At 38.4% G+C, this 17,118-nt stretch overlaps 1 protein-coding gene across 13 annotated transcripts in view; it reads right to left on the bottom strand.

Moving 5' to 3' along the window:
- The window catches only part of Cask (calcium/calmodulin dependent serine protein kinase), a 344,733-nt gene that overhangs the window by 49,321 nt on the left and 278,294 nt on the right, over positions 1–17,118 (bottom strand). For all 13 annotated transcript variants that reach the window (XM_021188353.2, XM_021188350.2, XM_021188347.2 and 10 more), the window contains 3 exons: positions 11,230–11,307; positions 8,689–8,769; positions 1,877–2,065 (listed from right to left, as the gene is read on the bottom strand). In XM_021188353.2, the coding sequence (XP_021044012.1) occupies positions 1,877–2,065; positions 8,689–8,769; positions 11,230–11,307 (348 nt within the window). The remainder of the gene's footprint in view (positions 1–1,876; positions 2,066–8,688; positions 8,770–11,229; positions 11,308–17,118) is intronic.

Below are 17,118 nucleotides of genomic sequence, written 5' to 3' on the forward strand. Positions count from 1 at the left end.
GACCAGGCTGGCCTCGAACTCAGAAATCCGCCTGCCTCTGCCTCCCGAGTGCTGGGATTAAAGGCCTGCGCCACCAGGCCCGGCTATGAATGAGACTTTTAACTTCTACAGTTTGGAGGGACTTCAGGGCCATTTAGTCAGTGTGCTTCTAGAGATGAATAACCTGAGGTCCATGGATATGAAAGGATGTGCACAAATCCTCCAAAGTTGCTGCCACCCGTGCTCTTAAGACCAAGGGTTACTAAGCCCTGAGAATACCAGAATGGGTACCCAATTTGCATGTCTCCTTTGTGCTGCCAGATAACGGTAAGGCAACTTACCAAGAACAGCGAACAAGAATACAAACAGCACCGGGCGTGGTGGCGCCCACCTTTAATCCCAGCACTCCGGAGGCAGAGGCAGGCGGATTTCTGAGTTCGAAGCCAGCCTGGTCTACAAAGTGAGTTCCAGGACAGCCAGGGCTATACAGAGAAACCCTGTCTCAAAAAACCAAAAAAAAAAAAGAATACAAACAGCAGTGTCTAGATCTGAGGGCTCTCTGGAAATTGTGATCACAGACCTGTTCTTCTATATTTCTTCCTTATCTGGAAGGCAACTGGTCAGACTTTTCTTAAGTAGGTATTTCACTTCTCTTAAGAACTCCAAGGAAAGGATATAAGTGCATATCTTTGAATGTTTTCTTCCCTGGAAATGTGCTCCCATTTTTCAACTTGAAATTTGCCCAGTGTTTCATCTCAACGACACTATCTCCTTGTGCATTCGATTGTATGAGCTTGAAGTTTGAGGGTCATCCTTGAGTCTTGTGTCTCTCATTGCAACCTACTATTTGCCTTACTTATTTACTTTCATTCCTTCCTTCCTTTCCTTTAGGATATCAACTAGCCCAGGTTGGCATTGAATTTGTTATGCAGTTGAGGATGACCTTGAATTGATTTTCCTGTCTCCCCAGTGCTGGGGTTACAGGCATGGTCACCAAACCTGGCTCTTTCATTCCCTCCTGATGTGCATGCTACCAGTTCTAAGTACACTGATCTCTTCCCTGTACCATGGCAGGGTCCCCCTAAACTCTGTAACAGTTTCCAAAGTGCTAGTTCTAAAATGAAACCCCAATCTGGCTCCATGCTTAAAATGATTCAACAGCTTTCTGCTGCTTTGGGGACTCTAACATGTCTTTCAGTTCTTGTATGGTCCTAGCCTCACCACTTGCCATGCTGTCTGTCAGCCAACTGCAGTGCCTTCTTTTCATTTGGAAACTATGAAAGAGCTGTTTTACTCCCAGGTTTCTGCACATTCTCTTTCATTTGCCTGAACTGTTACATCACGTTAGTTCCCCATCCTTTTAGTCTGCTCAGTGACTACCCCAGAGCCCTTCCTTGATCATCTCAATCTATGATGCTCCTGAGAATGAGTGCAGACACACACAGTACCAGTTCTCCAGCATGGGAAGACAGACAAACAGTTCAATGTGAATGGAAGGAATTTTATTTCAGCACCATTATTCAGGTCTCTGAACATTTCCTGAATTACTTTTCTTCCATTTTTTTTTTTTTGGTGAAAGCAAAAGATATGCAAAGTATTGAAATTTCTGGTTTACTTATTTATTATTTTACAAATTCCCTCTTTCTTTGCTATATGAGATTTTTTTTTTTACATTCCAGAGTTCTTGTTCTTTACATTCCTGTTCTTGGAAAGTTGAAAAGTAATTGTTACAAGTCTAAGACCTGATTTTAGTCAGAATACTTCTTGGCAAAAAAGGTAGGAGAACTGACAATGATATGGAAACTGATTTCTTTAGGACCATCCATGTCCCTCCATCCTCCCTCCCTCTTTGAGTAGCAGTGTGCACAGGGTGAAATTTGAAGCTCTTCCTACTTACCATTGGCTCATCTGTGTTCTTTTGGAACTGTACTAGCCGAACTCTGGTCACATTTTCCATGTCCATGTCTCCATTTGCACTTTCTGGAGAATCACCGTTTAAATAGGGGGAAGTCGGGGGAGGTGTGACCCTTAATGCTTCATCACTGTAAACTTCATGTGCCACTACATCATGAGTCTGAAGTAAGGCCTGGCATTTTTATGAAAGAAGGAAAATATTATGGTACCATTCTAGCAGAAATCTGTTACATAAACACATGTAAAACCACTTCTCAAAAGTATTTTTTATCTAAAGAGACCACAAATGAAGTACACCTGTAAACTATCAGACCTCAATTTCTTTGTGGCAGATTATCATGATAGATAGATTTCTTTTTAAAAATAGAATGAACAATAGAAGTGACAGAGCAAAACAATGAATGGATGGGCTTGTCAATCCCAGTTAGAGGTATCATCTGGTGTTAGGCTACAAAACTGTATTTAACATACATGCTCAAATCAAGGCTGACAGACTGAAATTTTAAATGATTTAGCAGAAGGAGCCAATTATAAAAAGAATCAACAAATTTGCACTGGGGATTTAAACTGATATAAAATTTAAAAGATATTATATAACAATTACTGTACTGAATAAGTATCTTCTGTATATGAATAAAAAAGATGAAATTAGTATTGCCTACTAGTAGATTGGGTAAAAGAAATAAGGGAGAAGCATAGATCAAGGAGAATCTATAACCTTCAGGTTCATACAATTGAATGGACAATTATATAGTGATATCAACTTTTAAGAAATAAAATGAAAACTGTATAGATAAGACATAAAGTTTTAGAAATATCACACACATTATAGAACTTAAATTAGAACTTTTAAATTTGTTTATACATATTTATTTACTGTTTGTGTATATGTGTGTGTGTGCACATGCACGAGTACGCACATGTGTCATGGTGTTCATGTGGCGGTCGCAGGACAACCTGTAGGAGTAGTTCTCTCCTTCTACCTTGGGAGTCCCAGGGATGGAGCTCAAATTGTTAGATTTGGTGAAAAGTGCCTTTACCTAATGAGCCATTTCATCTCAAAAAGGAAACATTTGAAACGTTTTGTAATTTTTAATTTTTGGGGGCTTTGGGATAAACCTGATAATTATTATTATTTTTTAAGAGACAGGGTCTCATGTCTTGCAGGCTGGCCTTGAAGTCACTATGCAGGGAAAGATGACTTTATCTGTTTCTACCCCCATGTTCCAAAATCACAGGAGTACACCACCATACTTATTCCATGTGGTGTTGGGAATGAAGTAAGCACTCTTAACAACTGAGCTACACCCCTACTCCTAACTTGAAAACGATTACTTATTCATTTTGCAAAATGCACTAACAAAGAAAAATGATTTCTTTATATTGACATCTGTATGTCATCTTGGTAAACTTCAACAGTAAATCTCTTTTGTTTCTTTGTTCCCATCACAAACCCTTTGTAATAAGCATGAGAAATTTTAGTTAAAGAGAATTTACAAGTGACTATTGGTCGGTTTAGAACTTTTTATACAAATGAGTATGTGTATGCTAAGTCTAAATTTAGTTTCATTTTCATCTGTAATATGTGTGGTAATGAGATATGCACAGATAGTGAAATGTAATTAAATAGTATTTTGCTATCTGAAATATTCTAAAAGGCTTATCGAAGCCATGACTTAGCTACTTTAAAGTCACACATAAAGGCAAAAATAAGGTAATGATGTGTTGAAACCAGAAAGGAAGCAGGGCAGTGGATGTGAGTTTGAGGCCAGCTTGGTCTACAGAGTGAGTTCCAGGATCTCCAGTGCAACATGGAGAAACCCTGTCTCGAAAAACCAAAACCAACCAACAACCAAAACCAGAAGGAAAGAAGACAGCGATGACTCATCATCAACAGGCATTCAGGGTAATCTATTCACTCTGTTTCTGATTGAAATGGTCACTACCACTGCAATCCCAGGCCACTGTTCTCAACTGCAGATTTGGGTAAGGGTGGCTGTAGGGCACTGACAATGTACGAATTGAGCAGAGCTCAATGCAGGGCCTGGAGATGTAGCTACCAAATGTGAAGGTTGGACTATATGGGCAAGGCCTTCTTTGTGATTTAATTGTAGCCACCAAAGAAGCTAAGATTTAGAGCAGAGAGGCCAAATCAGGAATGGGCCAAGTAGAGAAGTTCATCTATTAAGATCAGGTTTATCATCTAAGTACAAAGATGTCTTTTATGACTCAAGATGCTTTGTCTGATTGCTAAACACAGGCAAGCTTTTCATGGGAAGGAGGTCAGCCTCCAAGTACTATGAATTGGGTAAAATGTTTATGTTGCTTTTTGTAGATGATTTCTATAAATCCTTTAAAGTTATATAAACAGGTGCTTGCATTTAATGTATTATTTATAAGGAAAAATAAGCCTTCATTCATGAAATAGTATCAAGCTGAATTTTTAAAAAGTTTAAATTATGTTGCCAAATAAGGTCACACTTGATATTAACCAGAATTTGCTGCTGTCAATGATTGCTGCCACAAAATACAACTAAATCCCCAGCTCTGATTCACATGCAAACAGAAAAGGGGAACACGTGCAGAATGCTTATATAATATGGTTAAAAAAGAATACATACGATATAAATAAGGAAATTGAAGTTTGAACATTTTCCTTTAAATAGCCTATAAAGTATGACTGAACAATTAGTACTAGGGTTTCCAGACACAGTCTTGTTACGTACCCAGGTTGGCCTAGAGTTTACAACCTTCCTGTCTTAGCATTCTGAGACAGCAGGTTTGAGCTTTAATACTTAAAAGCCTATTTAATACATATTTTAGAATTTTCTTTCAAGAGACAGTATCTACATGTATGCTTGTTCAAGAATTATCAATAAGTTTAATATAGGCTTACAGGGAAATTCATTTGTGTTATGAATAGTCTGCTTTTTATAGAGCTAGTCAGATCTGGTTTGAGTCTTAGGGAAGCCTTCTTTATTCTAGGTGGATGACTTTAAACAAATCCTTACCTCACAGGGCTATTTATACTTCTAAGGCTAGTCACACAACTTTACATCCCAATCACAAGCAAGTCCTGTTGCTCCCTATCATCTCCAATATGAAATCCCAACCTGCCCATCTGCCACCATCCCCATTTTTCTCTAAGCCTCCATCATTTCTTTCAGTATTCTAACTGGTCTTTCTCCTACAGTCCATTCACTGCATGTGAGCTCCAGCATCTTCCACCCCCTTCACCTTTCAGACAGTATTTTGCTCTGTAGCACTGGCTGGCTTGATACTTACTATATACCTCAGGTTAGAATCAGACTTGTGGAACATCTATCTCAGCCTATCAAGTGCTGGGATTTCAGGAATGTGTAACTATGCCTAGGAGCAATCAATCACTCAATAGATTCACTACTTTAACCAGGAGAAAACTCTAGACTCTTTACCATGGTCTGGAAGAGCCTCCTTGGTCTGGCCTCTGCCAAGCTCTGTAAGCATTTCTGTACCTCTTTCTTCTCTTTTCCTAAGTCCAATCTTTAATGGGCTTTAGCTCTGTTCCTTGAGCCTACACAACTTCCGTCTGCCTCTTCCTCCTGCTTGGATGTTCAGGGGTCCAGTTCTTCTGAGAACAAGTCTTAGCTAACTCTTCAGAGGGCTTTCCCCTGAGGATATAAAATAGCTCACACTTGTACTACTGCCTCTATACCACCATCTCTTATTCATAGTTATTGTAACTATATGAAATTATTATGTTATCTGATGTGTTCAGTCTATTTCTAATCAGAAACCCCTATCATGCAGCCTCATTGAGATGGGAATGGGGGTGAGGCTGTGTTTTTCCTATTCATGACTAGATCCTCAGTGGCCAGCACAGAGCACCTGGAACATAGTAGGCATTTAGATATTTGGTATATGAATAAAGATGTCTTTTAAGTACTGAGCTATGTTTTCAAGGAATTTGAGGAATTATTTCTAAAAATGTTTTCTGATAGGGACACACACACACACACACACACACACACACACACACACACACTTCTCTCTAAGTTTAGACATGAAAAATAAATCAAGGCTTAGAAGGGAGGTGAGTTGTGAGGCACTGGTCTGTATGAGCTTTAATGGTTTAAAAAAGGTCTTATTTGGGGATATGCTAATTCATTTATGTAGTCTTCATCAAATCCAAAAGATTCACTAGTCTGAAATGTTCCTATATAATTCTCTGAAGTAGCTCAGGTTATACAGCAATTCATAGTCTGTTCAAAAATGTGGAGAACACACTGCACAGAGCAGTGAGTAGTAAGGTGAACCTACTTACAAATGGGTAAAATATGCTCAGCGTTTACTGTAGCTTACAATATAAGCTCTGCGCACAGGCAGATGACACACTGTGGGGTAAGTAATAATCTTCATTAGCTAACACTGAGGAGGCATTAAGCATGTCAGGCAGAAACCAGGCTAAGTACAGCAAAGGTGAGATTCGAACTGAGCTCTGCATTGACACATTTCTTCTGCAAAAGTGTGCTTGCTCAGACTGAAGTATATTTCTAATTCACTACCATCAGATAGAACAGAGTTAGACACCCCCAGAGATGTGCTTGAGTTTGGCCACTAAAACTTAGAAAAATCAGGGAAGGGAAATAGAAAATGATAGATAACTACCTAGAAGGACAATGGTAAAGTTTTAGAAGCATTGCATGTACAATGAAATAGCATGTACTTAAAACCTCACAGGCATCGATAGGATACATATGTTTCATTGTAGCTATGATTTTAAAAATAACATTTAAAATAAATAGTTGTAATAAGAACAATAAGGTTTTAAAGTCACATTTCCACCCAGAGGGAAGTTAGCTGGATTTTAAACTCTTTGCATATATTCCATATTATATTCATCAAGGATTTTCACCTATAATTGTACTTTTTTTTAAAAAAAAATCTGTCCTATTTTCATTTATGTGTCTGCATCTGTACAACTGTGTGTGTGTGACCTTGAGGTCAGAAGATGTTGGCTCCCTTGGAGCTGGAGCTATAGCAGTTATAAGCCACCGACTTGGGAGATGAAAACTGACCTTGGCTCCTTTGGAAGAGCAGCAGACACTTTCCACCACAGAGCCATCCTGTCAGCCCTGTAATTCTACTTGTGAACAGCAGATAAGTAGATATCTGTGAACTTCTTTTCTACAAAAATGTTTCTTAGCTATTTAGAGTTTCTAATAATTGGTTAAACATAAGTGCTATTCCCATTTTCATAGAAATCAACAAAAAAGTATGGGAATTCTGCACTGTCTAAAACAAAGACACCTTGAGTTTAATTCCTGAAGCCACATGGTGGAAGAAAGACTCCTTCAGCTTGTTCTCTGACCTCCATGCATGCATTGTGGCACGTGTGCCCCGTAAATAAATATAATGTGAAAACTGAAGACAGCTTTTCATTTAAAAAGTTTCCTTCAATTTCAGCTCTTTGTGGTTTAGGTAGCATAGAGTTGCAGTGAGTGATGTGAGAACACAGGGAAGCAGATCATTATGTGTGGTCTACATAGTCCTTGCTGAGCACTTGACAAGTGGCACTTTTACAATTGTAATACAAGGTCAACAACAATAATAAAAGAAAACTATGTGTTATTACCTAGGATTATAATCTTAGTCTGATAGTCATGAACTACAAAATGACATTTGAGCCAATGAGATACTAGATAAACAAGATTATATCGAAAGCAAAATATTCCTAGGGCCTAGTGACTTCATATGAAAGCATAATGTATGCAGTTATGAATGGCCAATTAGACTTGAGAGCTGTGATATTACTGGCTTAGGTATTTACTACTTTTTAAAATCACTATTTTTAAAAAAGATTTATTTATTTATTTATTTATTTATTTATTTATCTTTTAAAAAGATTTATTTATTATTATACATAAGTTCACTGAAGCTGACTTCAGACACACCAGAAGAAGGCAGCAGATCTCATTATGGGTGGTTGTGAGCCACCATGTGGTTGCTGGGATTTGAACTCAGGACCTCTGGAAGAGCAGTCAGTGCCCTTACCTGCTGAGCCATCTCACCAGCCCCAGATTTATTTATTTTTTTATATGTAAGTACACTGTTGCTGTCTTCAGACACACCAGAAGAGAGTGTCAGACCCCATTACAGGTGGTTGCGAGCTACCATGTGGTTGCTGGGAATTGAACTAAGGATCTCTCGAAGAGCAGTCAGTGCTCTTAGCCACTGAGCCATCTCTCCAGCCCTTAAATCATTATTTCACAGTCTTCCCCTTCTACTTAGGAAAAGTTTATCATGGTAACACATGCTTATAATCTTAGTAGGAGTTCAAGACAAGATCCTGAATCTGAGGCTACTCTAGGCTACCTAGTGAGATCTTACATCAAAAATAAAACCAAAACTAAAAGCAAAATGAAAATAAAGAAACAACACATTTCCTGTAAAAGTGTATGTTATGCTATCCTGGCACTAGCCTCACAAGGTTGTGTTATGGTGTCTCTTGATTTTATCACTCTCTAGTGCTAGTTAAATTTCATATGGTTCTGCATGGGAATCTAAGCACCTCCCAGGACTCTGCCATACACACTGTAGCCTGGTGTACACTAGTAGTCTCTATTACCTAGGCTCTTGTAAGGACACTCTATGATGTACTTACAATGGAAAACTGCCTAATGACATATTCTCCAAAATGCACACCAGCAGATGTACAAGGATAAATATCCATTTGATGACATTAGCAATATTTTAGGAAGGTTATTAAAAATGTCTCATGAAATGGTGTTGTATGTCTAGTGATGTGTTACTTACCATGAAATGAGGTTGTGTTAAAATACGCTTTAGTTCCTTTGCATCATTATTCTCAGGGTAACATGAAATTTCTTCCAATACCTAGAAAAACAAATAAGATACACACTAATGCAAAATGAGCTTTACAAAGCATGGAACTCCTTTAAATTAAAAACCATGAATGTATTTTTGTAGTAGGAAAGACAATTACTTTCAAAATATTTGTTGAGTTCAAAGGTTATTGAAGTATAAGAAAATTGATAGTAATAAAATGAAATATTTGGGTAATAATAGTTTGCTTCATTACCCAACCATGACCCAAAGGTAACAAAAAACTAATAAACAAAACGGGAAGTTTGTAACACATACTTATTACAGGTTTAAGTAACTTAAGTAGCCTAAGGAAAATATGCCTTACAAATTCCCTCCCGGAATCAATTTGTCCTTTAAAATTTAACAGCACTGCTAGTTCCTTAAAAGATGACACAGGTTCAATGAAAACAACATACATAAGACTGCTAATTAACTAGCATAATTAACTAAGAACACACGTAAGTGATTTTCCTTGTAGCCTGGCAGGAGTAAAATGTTTATCTTCCAACACAGAGAAAAGCATGCTTCTACCAAATGATCCTTTGATGAAACTCCAGCGAACAAAAGACCAAACTTTAAAATTTAAACACCTTCAGCAGCAACCTTTCATTGCCAATTAGGCATTAACATTTTCTGTGCATTGGTGAAAATGCTGCTTGCAAGTAGACAGTTCTTAAAGACTTCTCCCTTCCACCGAGGAATGGAGTTTCTCTACCAGCCTCTGGGAGCAGGGCCTCTGGTTTTCTGGGCAGGCACCTACCTGTTACTGTTTTTATTGCAGATGGCTCACAGAGACCTCTATACTGCATGCAACTGAATTCTAATCATGAAGCCTATCTAGTATTACCTCAGCACCATGGCTTGTAAGGGGCACACACCCCCTCAACCAGTAGGACTCCCTTGCCTTAACCTTCAAGGACTTCAGAAAGGGGCTCACTCTGCCTGAGTCTCAGATTTCAGCATCCTAGCATGTAATGTGCTCTGCTACTTAAGCACAGGGAAGAGTGGGTGAAGGAACAAATGAATACACAAAACACACATAAGGAATGAATGAATGAAACACACACACACACACACACACACACACACACACACACCCCAAACCAACCAACAAAACAAACGCTCTTATACACATACATACTAGTGTTTCTTCTTCAAATGCTCTGTTAATGGCTGCAGGTTATACAGCTAATTTATATTGCTTAATGATATTAACATAGTTTTCTTTGGTGTATGTTCAGCTTCTCTTCTGGGAAACAACAGGGGAAAGCACAAACTCTCTCCTTTCCCTTGCTACTTTCTTAAGTATTGAGGTCTGACCTCCTAAGCTAGGGGAAATTCTTCCACTGTAAAGTTAGGACAAAGGATTGCCCCCCCCCCCACCTACCGTGTATCTCTGCTTCTGTCTGTTTGGGTATTGTTAAGATTGGGCAGTGACTAAGAATGCTTGCTGAGCAAACTAAGACAGACTTCTCTTACCTGAGACTCACCAAGAGGGCAGGCCTGGCAGCCAATATGGTCTAATTTCTCAGTGACTATATGAGCATATACAATGTATATTTTCGCAAAAGTCATGTTTAACCTCTGCTAAGAAGCTAGATGGGGTGGTACACACCTGACATCCCAACAGTGGATACATGGTGAGATTCTATCTTAACAAAACAAAACCCAGAGTAATATCTGCTAGGAAAGGGATAAAATTATGTCTTCAATACATTTAGCAATCACATCTACTAATCATATTTTATAAAATATTTTTAAAAAGAAATATTTATTTGCATAAAAACTTTAAAAGATGAAACAGTAAAAACAATAAGGCACTTACTAATGGTAATTTCTACATCATTTTAGTAATAGGAAAAATTACAGTCATTGTGCTATAGTTATAAAGACCAAATAAAGGTGTAAAATGCTTATCACACAATACTAGGCCCAAACCAACATATTTCGATTGGTAATACATCAAATCCTATATGCAAATGATTCTCGGTAAATTTTGTTTTCCAAGCTCTCTGCAATGTCATGCTTCTATGATAATCAAGTATGAAAAAAGCTTGTGGAAGATACTTTTATATATTGATGATGCATAAAAAATGACTTCTTTGAACTCAGTATATTTAATTGTTCTGGAAAGTCAATTAACCACTACATAGTACCACATTAAAAAAGCCACTAAAAAATTTGAAGCATGTCTATTTCTTCCATGTACAGTAAAATAATATTTAGAAAAGACACTCCCACCCCAAACAACTAATATGCTTATTTGCACAGCAGAACCAGGAGAAACCTGGGAAATCTTGTTGCTCAGACTTTCCCACATGGACGTTCAATGATAAACTTAGCAATCAGAATCTGAGTATGTTTCAAGTTGCCATCCTAAACAGTGTGCCCCTTAACATGCACAGACATCTTCAGTAAAGGTAGCAAATGTGACACTGCTAAGTACTTTGAGAAAAATATGCCACTTACCTCTTTGGCTCTCTGTACTGCATCGCTTGGAGGATTCCTGATTTGTGGCGAAGACTTTGTGTTAATTTTGTCATACAGCTAAAAAGCAAAGAAGAAAATCCAATCAATACACATCATGTTTTGCTACAGTTTATAGCTCTTGGTTTATTGTTTCAGCAAATGATATTTGTCCTCTTAAAAAGTCAGAGAGATGATATCAGCGAGTCTTCTTTGCAATTGTTTATCATTCAGAATATAAGTTTTATGCACATCTTTTAAAGTAAATGTTTTAAAGGAGAAGAACCAAAATTCTATCCTTAGCAATTCACATTTGTCAATATAGCAGCAACCACAGTGTTTCCCTCCAGACAGAAGCAACAGGAGTGTGGAGTCAAATGAAAGAACAGATTCTGACCAAGAAGAGTCTGAAAGAATTTTCATAGAAGCCTAGATCTTGGGAAAGGGTAAACGCAACTCCTTCTAGGAAGGAATGTTCTTACAGAAGTTTTTGCTCGTCTTATTAGGAATATTTATTAATAGAATCAGTGCTGGAGACTTTAACAGGGAGTCATGGACAGAAACTTGGTCTCTTTGCAAATTCAAGGAGGTGAGAAGACTGAAAAAAAATCTAAAAATATTTACAATTCCTCCAACCCGAAAGAATCAAACAGCAACTTGATAAAGAACATTAATTTAATTCATCAGAGAAAATACATTGCAGTCTAGAAGTGTAATTAAAATACTAGTTCTACCTCAAATGGAATGGCTCGCAGTCAGTGGCTGGCCTGCTTTGAAAAGTAGAACGTTACAACTGACCTCAGTTGGATGGCTTCTATTTCCTAACTTCTCTAAAACAGTTTGAGATTTTGGGGGTGGTTTTGTTCCCCACCTTTTTCTCCCTCTGTACACCAATGCTGTTCCAGGGGTAAAATACTGACTGTAAACATTCTTCAAATTATAGCTAGATGTGAGATAAATCTTTATGGCTTGTAAATATTTAGGCCAATGAGGCAACAAAAAATGACCAAGAGAAAATGAAAATAGAGGAAGGGCCACTTTTATATGATGCCATTAATTAAGAAAGTACTACTGAACTGAAGACTGAATAAATGGTTTGAGCAGAATGGTAAAATGCCACTCAAACATTTTATTAACATTTTAGGGAACAGGTGATATGCTGTTTGACCAAATCCTTGGAGAATAGATAGACAGACACACACACACACACACACACACACACACACACACACACACACACGTCTTTGTCTTCTTAAGGTTTCCATCTCTAGTGGTTGCTAACCAAAATTTGGAATGAAAAAAAAAAAGTACTTTCTTATAGAAATAGGCAGGGACTCACTATGTAGCCCTGGCTGGTCTGGAACTTAGCGTGCAGAACAGGCTGGCCTCTAATTTGTAGATATCCACTTGTCTTTGAATTCAGAGAGTTAGTTCTGTGCTGCCTCTAAAGTATTAGGATTAAAGGGCATACCACAATACCCAGCTTACAGAAATAATGTAGCGATTAGCTTCCCAGACTAATCTATGAAAAGAAATGAAATACTGCATATATAAAATATTAAAAAGAAAATCTCAGTGAATGCCATCTACTACAAAAATCTAAAACAAAAGACACTATGAATTATAAATATTTAAATATATTATAATTACAAGATGAATGAATCTTATAACATTACATCTGTAGATAACAGGCTTATATTTTTATTGACAGTAAATACCACATTGTATTCTTTTTTTTTAAAAGATCTATTTATTTATTTTATGTATAAGAGTACACTGTAGCTGTCTTCAGACACACCAGAAAAGGGCATCAGATCCCATTACAGATGGTTGTGAGCCACCATGTCATTGCTAGGAACTGAACTCAGGATCTCTGGAAGAGCAGTCGGTACTCTTAAGCACTGAGCCATCTCTCCAGCCCCCATGTTGTATTCTTAGCAAAATCAAACAATATGTAAAGACACTAGACCTGAGAGATTGCTCAGTAGCTAAGCCTGTTAACATGAACTCAATTCCTGGGTGGAAGGAGAGAACCAATTCTCAAAGGTTGTCTTCTAAAATCCACATGCATGCAATATTTCCTGTGTCTTCTGAGCTCTTTTCCTTCTGCTTTGATTATCCCATAGAAATCTGTTTTCCAATGAGCAACAAAAAGGGGTTGGATCTGGATGGGAGAAATGGTGGGGAGAAACTGGATGGGGTAAAGGGAGGGGAAAGTTTATGGATATATTATGTAAGAACAAAATCTATTTTTAATGAAAGAAAAAATTACAAATTTGAAATGCTTTAAAACCAGAAATGCTCCAACATCTGAAATACCCCCAAATCTGAAACTTCTAAAATACCAAACTGACTCTCCAAGTGGAAAATTCCACATTTAACCTCACATGAGAGGCTGTACCCAAATTCCAGGCACACTAAAAATGTTGCATAAAATTCTTTTCAGGCTGTGTGTACTGTACATGCTATAAATGGAACATAACTGAATTTTATGTTTAGACTTTGCTCCTAACCCCAAAATATCATAATGTGTACTCAAATATTTAAAATTGGAAAAGAAATCCTCAGTATAAAACCCTTCAGTTCTCAAGCATTTCAGATAAGAGATATTTAACCTGCACACTAGGAACAATGATGACTGCTTCTTTTACTGAGCACTTACTAGATGCTAATTACTAGTCAAAGACCTTAATATAAGCTGGGCGTGGTGGCGCACGCCTTTGATCCCAGCACTCGGGAGGCAAAGGCAGGCGGATTTCTGAGTTTGAGGCCAGCCTGGTCTACAAAGTGAGTTCCAGGACAGCCAGGGCAATACAGCGAAATCCTGTCTTGAAAAACCAAAAAACCAAACCAAACCAAACAAAAACAAAAAGACCTTAATATAAATGCATCCACTTAACCACAGCTAATCTTGCAAGGCTGGTGCCTCTGTTGTTCCCATTTTACAGATGGGGAAAACAGACAACATTGAAGTAAGAACTAGCTTTAAAGTAAAGTTCTAGCTTTAGGATGACTTCCTGAGTAGCATAGAGGTTCCTGGAGTCTCAGACCTTTCATGGCTATATTGTAAGGAAGGTGCTCAGATAAAACTCCTCTGTGCTTTTGGTATGGCCTGATACATGCACACATACACCCACACACACGCACACACATCACACATACACACATGCACACACACACACACACACACACACACACACACACACACACACACACACACACACACACTAACTTTGTCTTTGCTGTTAGACCTCCACCATCATGGATGGGTGCTGTGGCACTGGTAATAAAATCTTGAGAATCCCATGGCCTTGTCCCAGATCTCCCCAAGAATCTCTGCCATTTGATTAAGAAAGCAGTTGTCCACAAGCATCTTGAGAGGAACAGAAAGGATAAGGATGCTAAATTCCACCTGATTCTGATAGAGTAGAATTCACCAGTTGGCTTGACACTAAAAGACTAAGCGGGTGCTTCCACCAAATTGGAAATTGAATTGTCCACAGCCTCTGCTGTGGTGGCATACATTCTCTTGTGTACATGAGCAATAAAATCATGGAGGCTAAAAATAAAAAAAGAACTTCAACTAAGGCCAACAGGAAGCTGACAGTGCTGGTGTAGTGCTTGCTGCACAGCAGCCAGTGTTCCTTCCACACTCAGCCTAAGCCTTATTCTGCCTATGGAGGCAGAAGCCTGACATGTGTAGGAGTCACAGAATTAGGGAGAGCTCATATTTGATTTTCCCTTCCCCTTCTTGAGAAGGGAAGGAGAGGGACCTATTCTTCCCCCTATGAAAAGTGAAGGGTAGGGAGCCCTCCAGACAAGCTTGTTCCAGAACTGCAAGTTCCAGAGAGTTGAAGTTGAGCTTCTTGCCTTGGACTCTGGCCAGGGTTTGCCAAGTTGCAGCAAGTTATAGGCCTACATTGTTGCACTAGGAAAGATAGCTTTGTTCAGAGAATCCTTGGGGAGGCTCAACATATGGTATTTTAGGTTAAGTGAAAAGTGACTTGTGTCTGGTCCTTTAGTATGTGAGGGTTTCTTTTTATGCCTCACCTGGGACAGCCCACACTTGCAGCACATCTTAAAGTAAGAATGCATGCTTCTTATAAGTCAAAGAAATGTCTGAGAGCTAACCTGCCCAAGGCTATTCTGATGGAGTCCTGTCTAAGAGGACTGCCTGAACAGAGCAAGAAGAACCAGAAATAGGAGCTATGGGTAACATCATGGGGCAGGAGACAAGAGTGTGCTGCTGAGGCTAGCTGTTCGCTGTGCCAACTATGCTAAGGCTGCAAATTTGCAACTCAGGACAGCACCAACACTGGCATGTCTGCTACACCAAGGGCATCAACAACCCAAAAGGAAGTGGCTGTCTAATGTTGGTGATTATAGAACATGCTGTGTAAGGGATTCTTTTTCTTCTCCATGACCCTTGAGTTTTCCAATATAAGGTAACAGGACACAGTGTCTGTTTCAGAATTGTTTTCTTCAAAAAATAAAAATTTAAACTTGTATGTAGAAATTATAAATACACATTTGTTAAAAAAGTAGAGTACCATAAAAATAAACACAGCAGAATACTTATTTTAGCTTGTTTCTTTGGGAACCAGATACAATTTCTATTTGATCCTGCTTGCATACTAAATTTTGTTTTCCTAAAATCAAAGACATTTTGTACATACTTTCTTGTGGGTCTTTCAAGTCTCACTTACTAAACAAGTTTTTCTTTAAATATAGAGAAGACCTTAGATATCAATAAAATTCTATTTCTTTATTTTAAAGAGAATTCTATAGTTTGGATAAATGTCACCCAAGCACCCACGTATTAAAAGGCACAATTGCCAGCTTGTGGCACTAGTGGGAGGTGGTGGAACCTTTAGGAAGTGGGGTCTGGTAGAAAAGGTCAGTGGGACTGTGCTCCTGAAACAGATAGCAGTATTCCATTCACTTCTCTTTGCTTTTTGTGTGCCATGAAGTGAGTAGCTTCTTCTGCCATGATGTTTTGCCTTCCCATAGGCCCAAAGCAATACGGAGAACAAACGGAAACCTCTAAAATTGTGAGCCAAAATATATTTCTTCCTTTTAAGGTGATTATCTCAGGTGTTTTGTCATAGCAACTGGAAGCTGTTCAACAAAGAGGAGAAAACTAATGTCTAGTTATGTGAAATGCTGTACTTAGGGGGTTATACAACCAGAGCAGCAGGGAATGAGAGCACGGCCTTCTGGATCATACCAGACCTCTCTGGGTGATATTAGAATTTAGAAATAGATGACAACTAACAACTCGTGCTAGGGAGGTGCCTTTAGTAATATTTCAGGGGGAAATTGCAGAAGACGCTATTCACAGATCATGGCAAAAATACATATGATATGAACTACATATGATCTGGAAGTTAGTCAGTTGCTGGTTTTGTCATGTTAAGTAACTGCAAGACCTTAATCTTCTCCTGGCCCAAAGGGAACTTCTTAGGTTTTAGGGGCTATCTGGTCTCGGTCACTACTATTACAGCCTGTTGTGTTGTATAAAAGCAGCTGTTAACAATGAATAGACATAGCTGTGTTTCAGTAAAATATGTATCAAATAAGTGGTTGGTTGCATTTGGCTTGAGGGTGATAACTTGCAACTTCTGCTCCAGACTTATAAGTTCAAGGTAGACTGGTAACATCAAAATAGATTTTTTTTGTCATTTGCATTCTTTAAAGATAATGAAGCATATTTATAAGGCTGGCATGCTGAAGGGGGTAGGGGAGGGGATAGAAAGATGTTAATTATTCCTAGAGGGAAGACAAGGATGAGGAACTCTGGCTGTTTGCATTTTTTTTCTAAAGAAATTAGCTACCCAAGTTCAGTACTACACACACACACACACACACACACACACACACACACACACACAC

The sequence above is a fragment of the Mus pahari genome, chromosome X, assembly GCF_900095145.1.
Source record: "Mus pahari chromosome X, PAHARI_EIJ_v1.1, whole genome shotgun sequence".
Classification (NCBI taxonomy): Eukaryota; Metazoa; Chordata; class Mammalia; order Rodentia; family Muridae; genus Mus; species Mus pahari.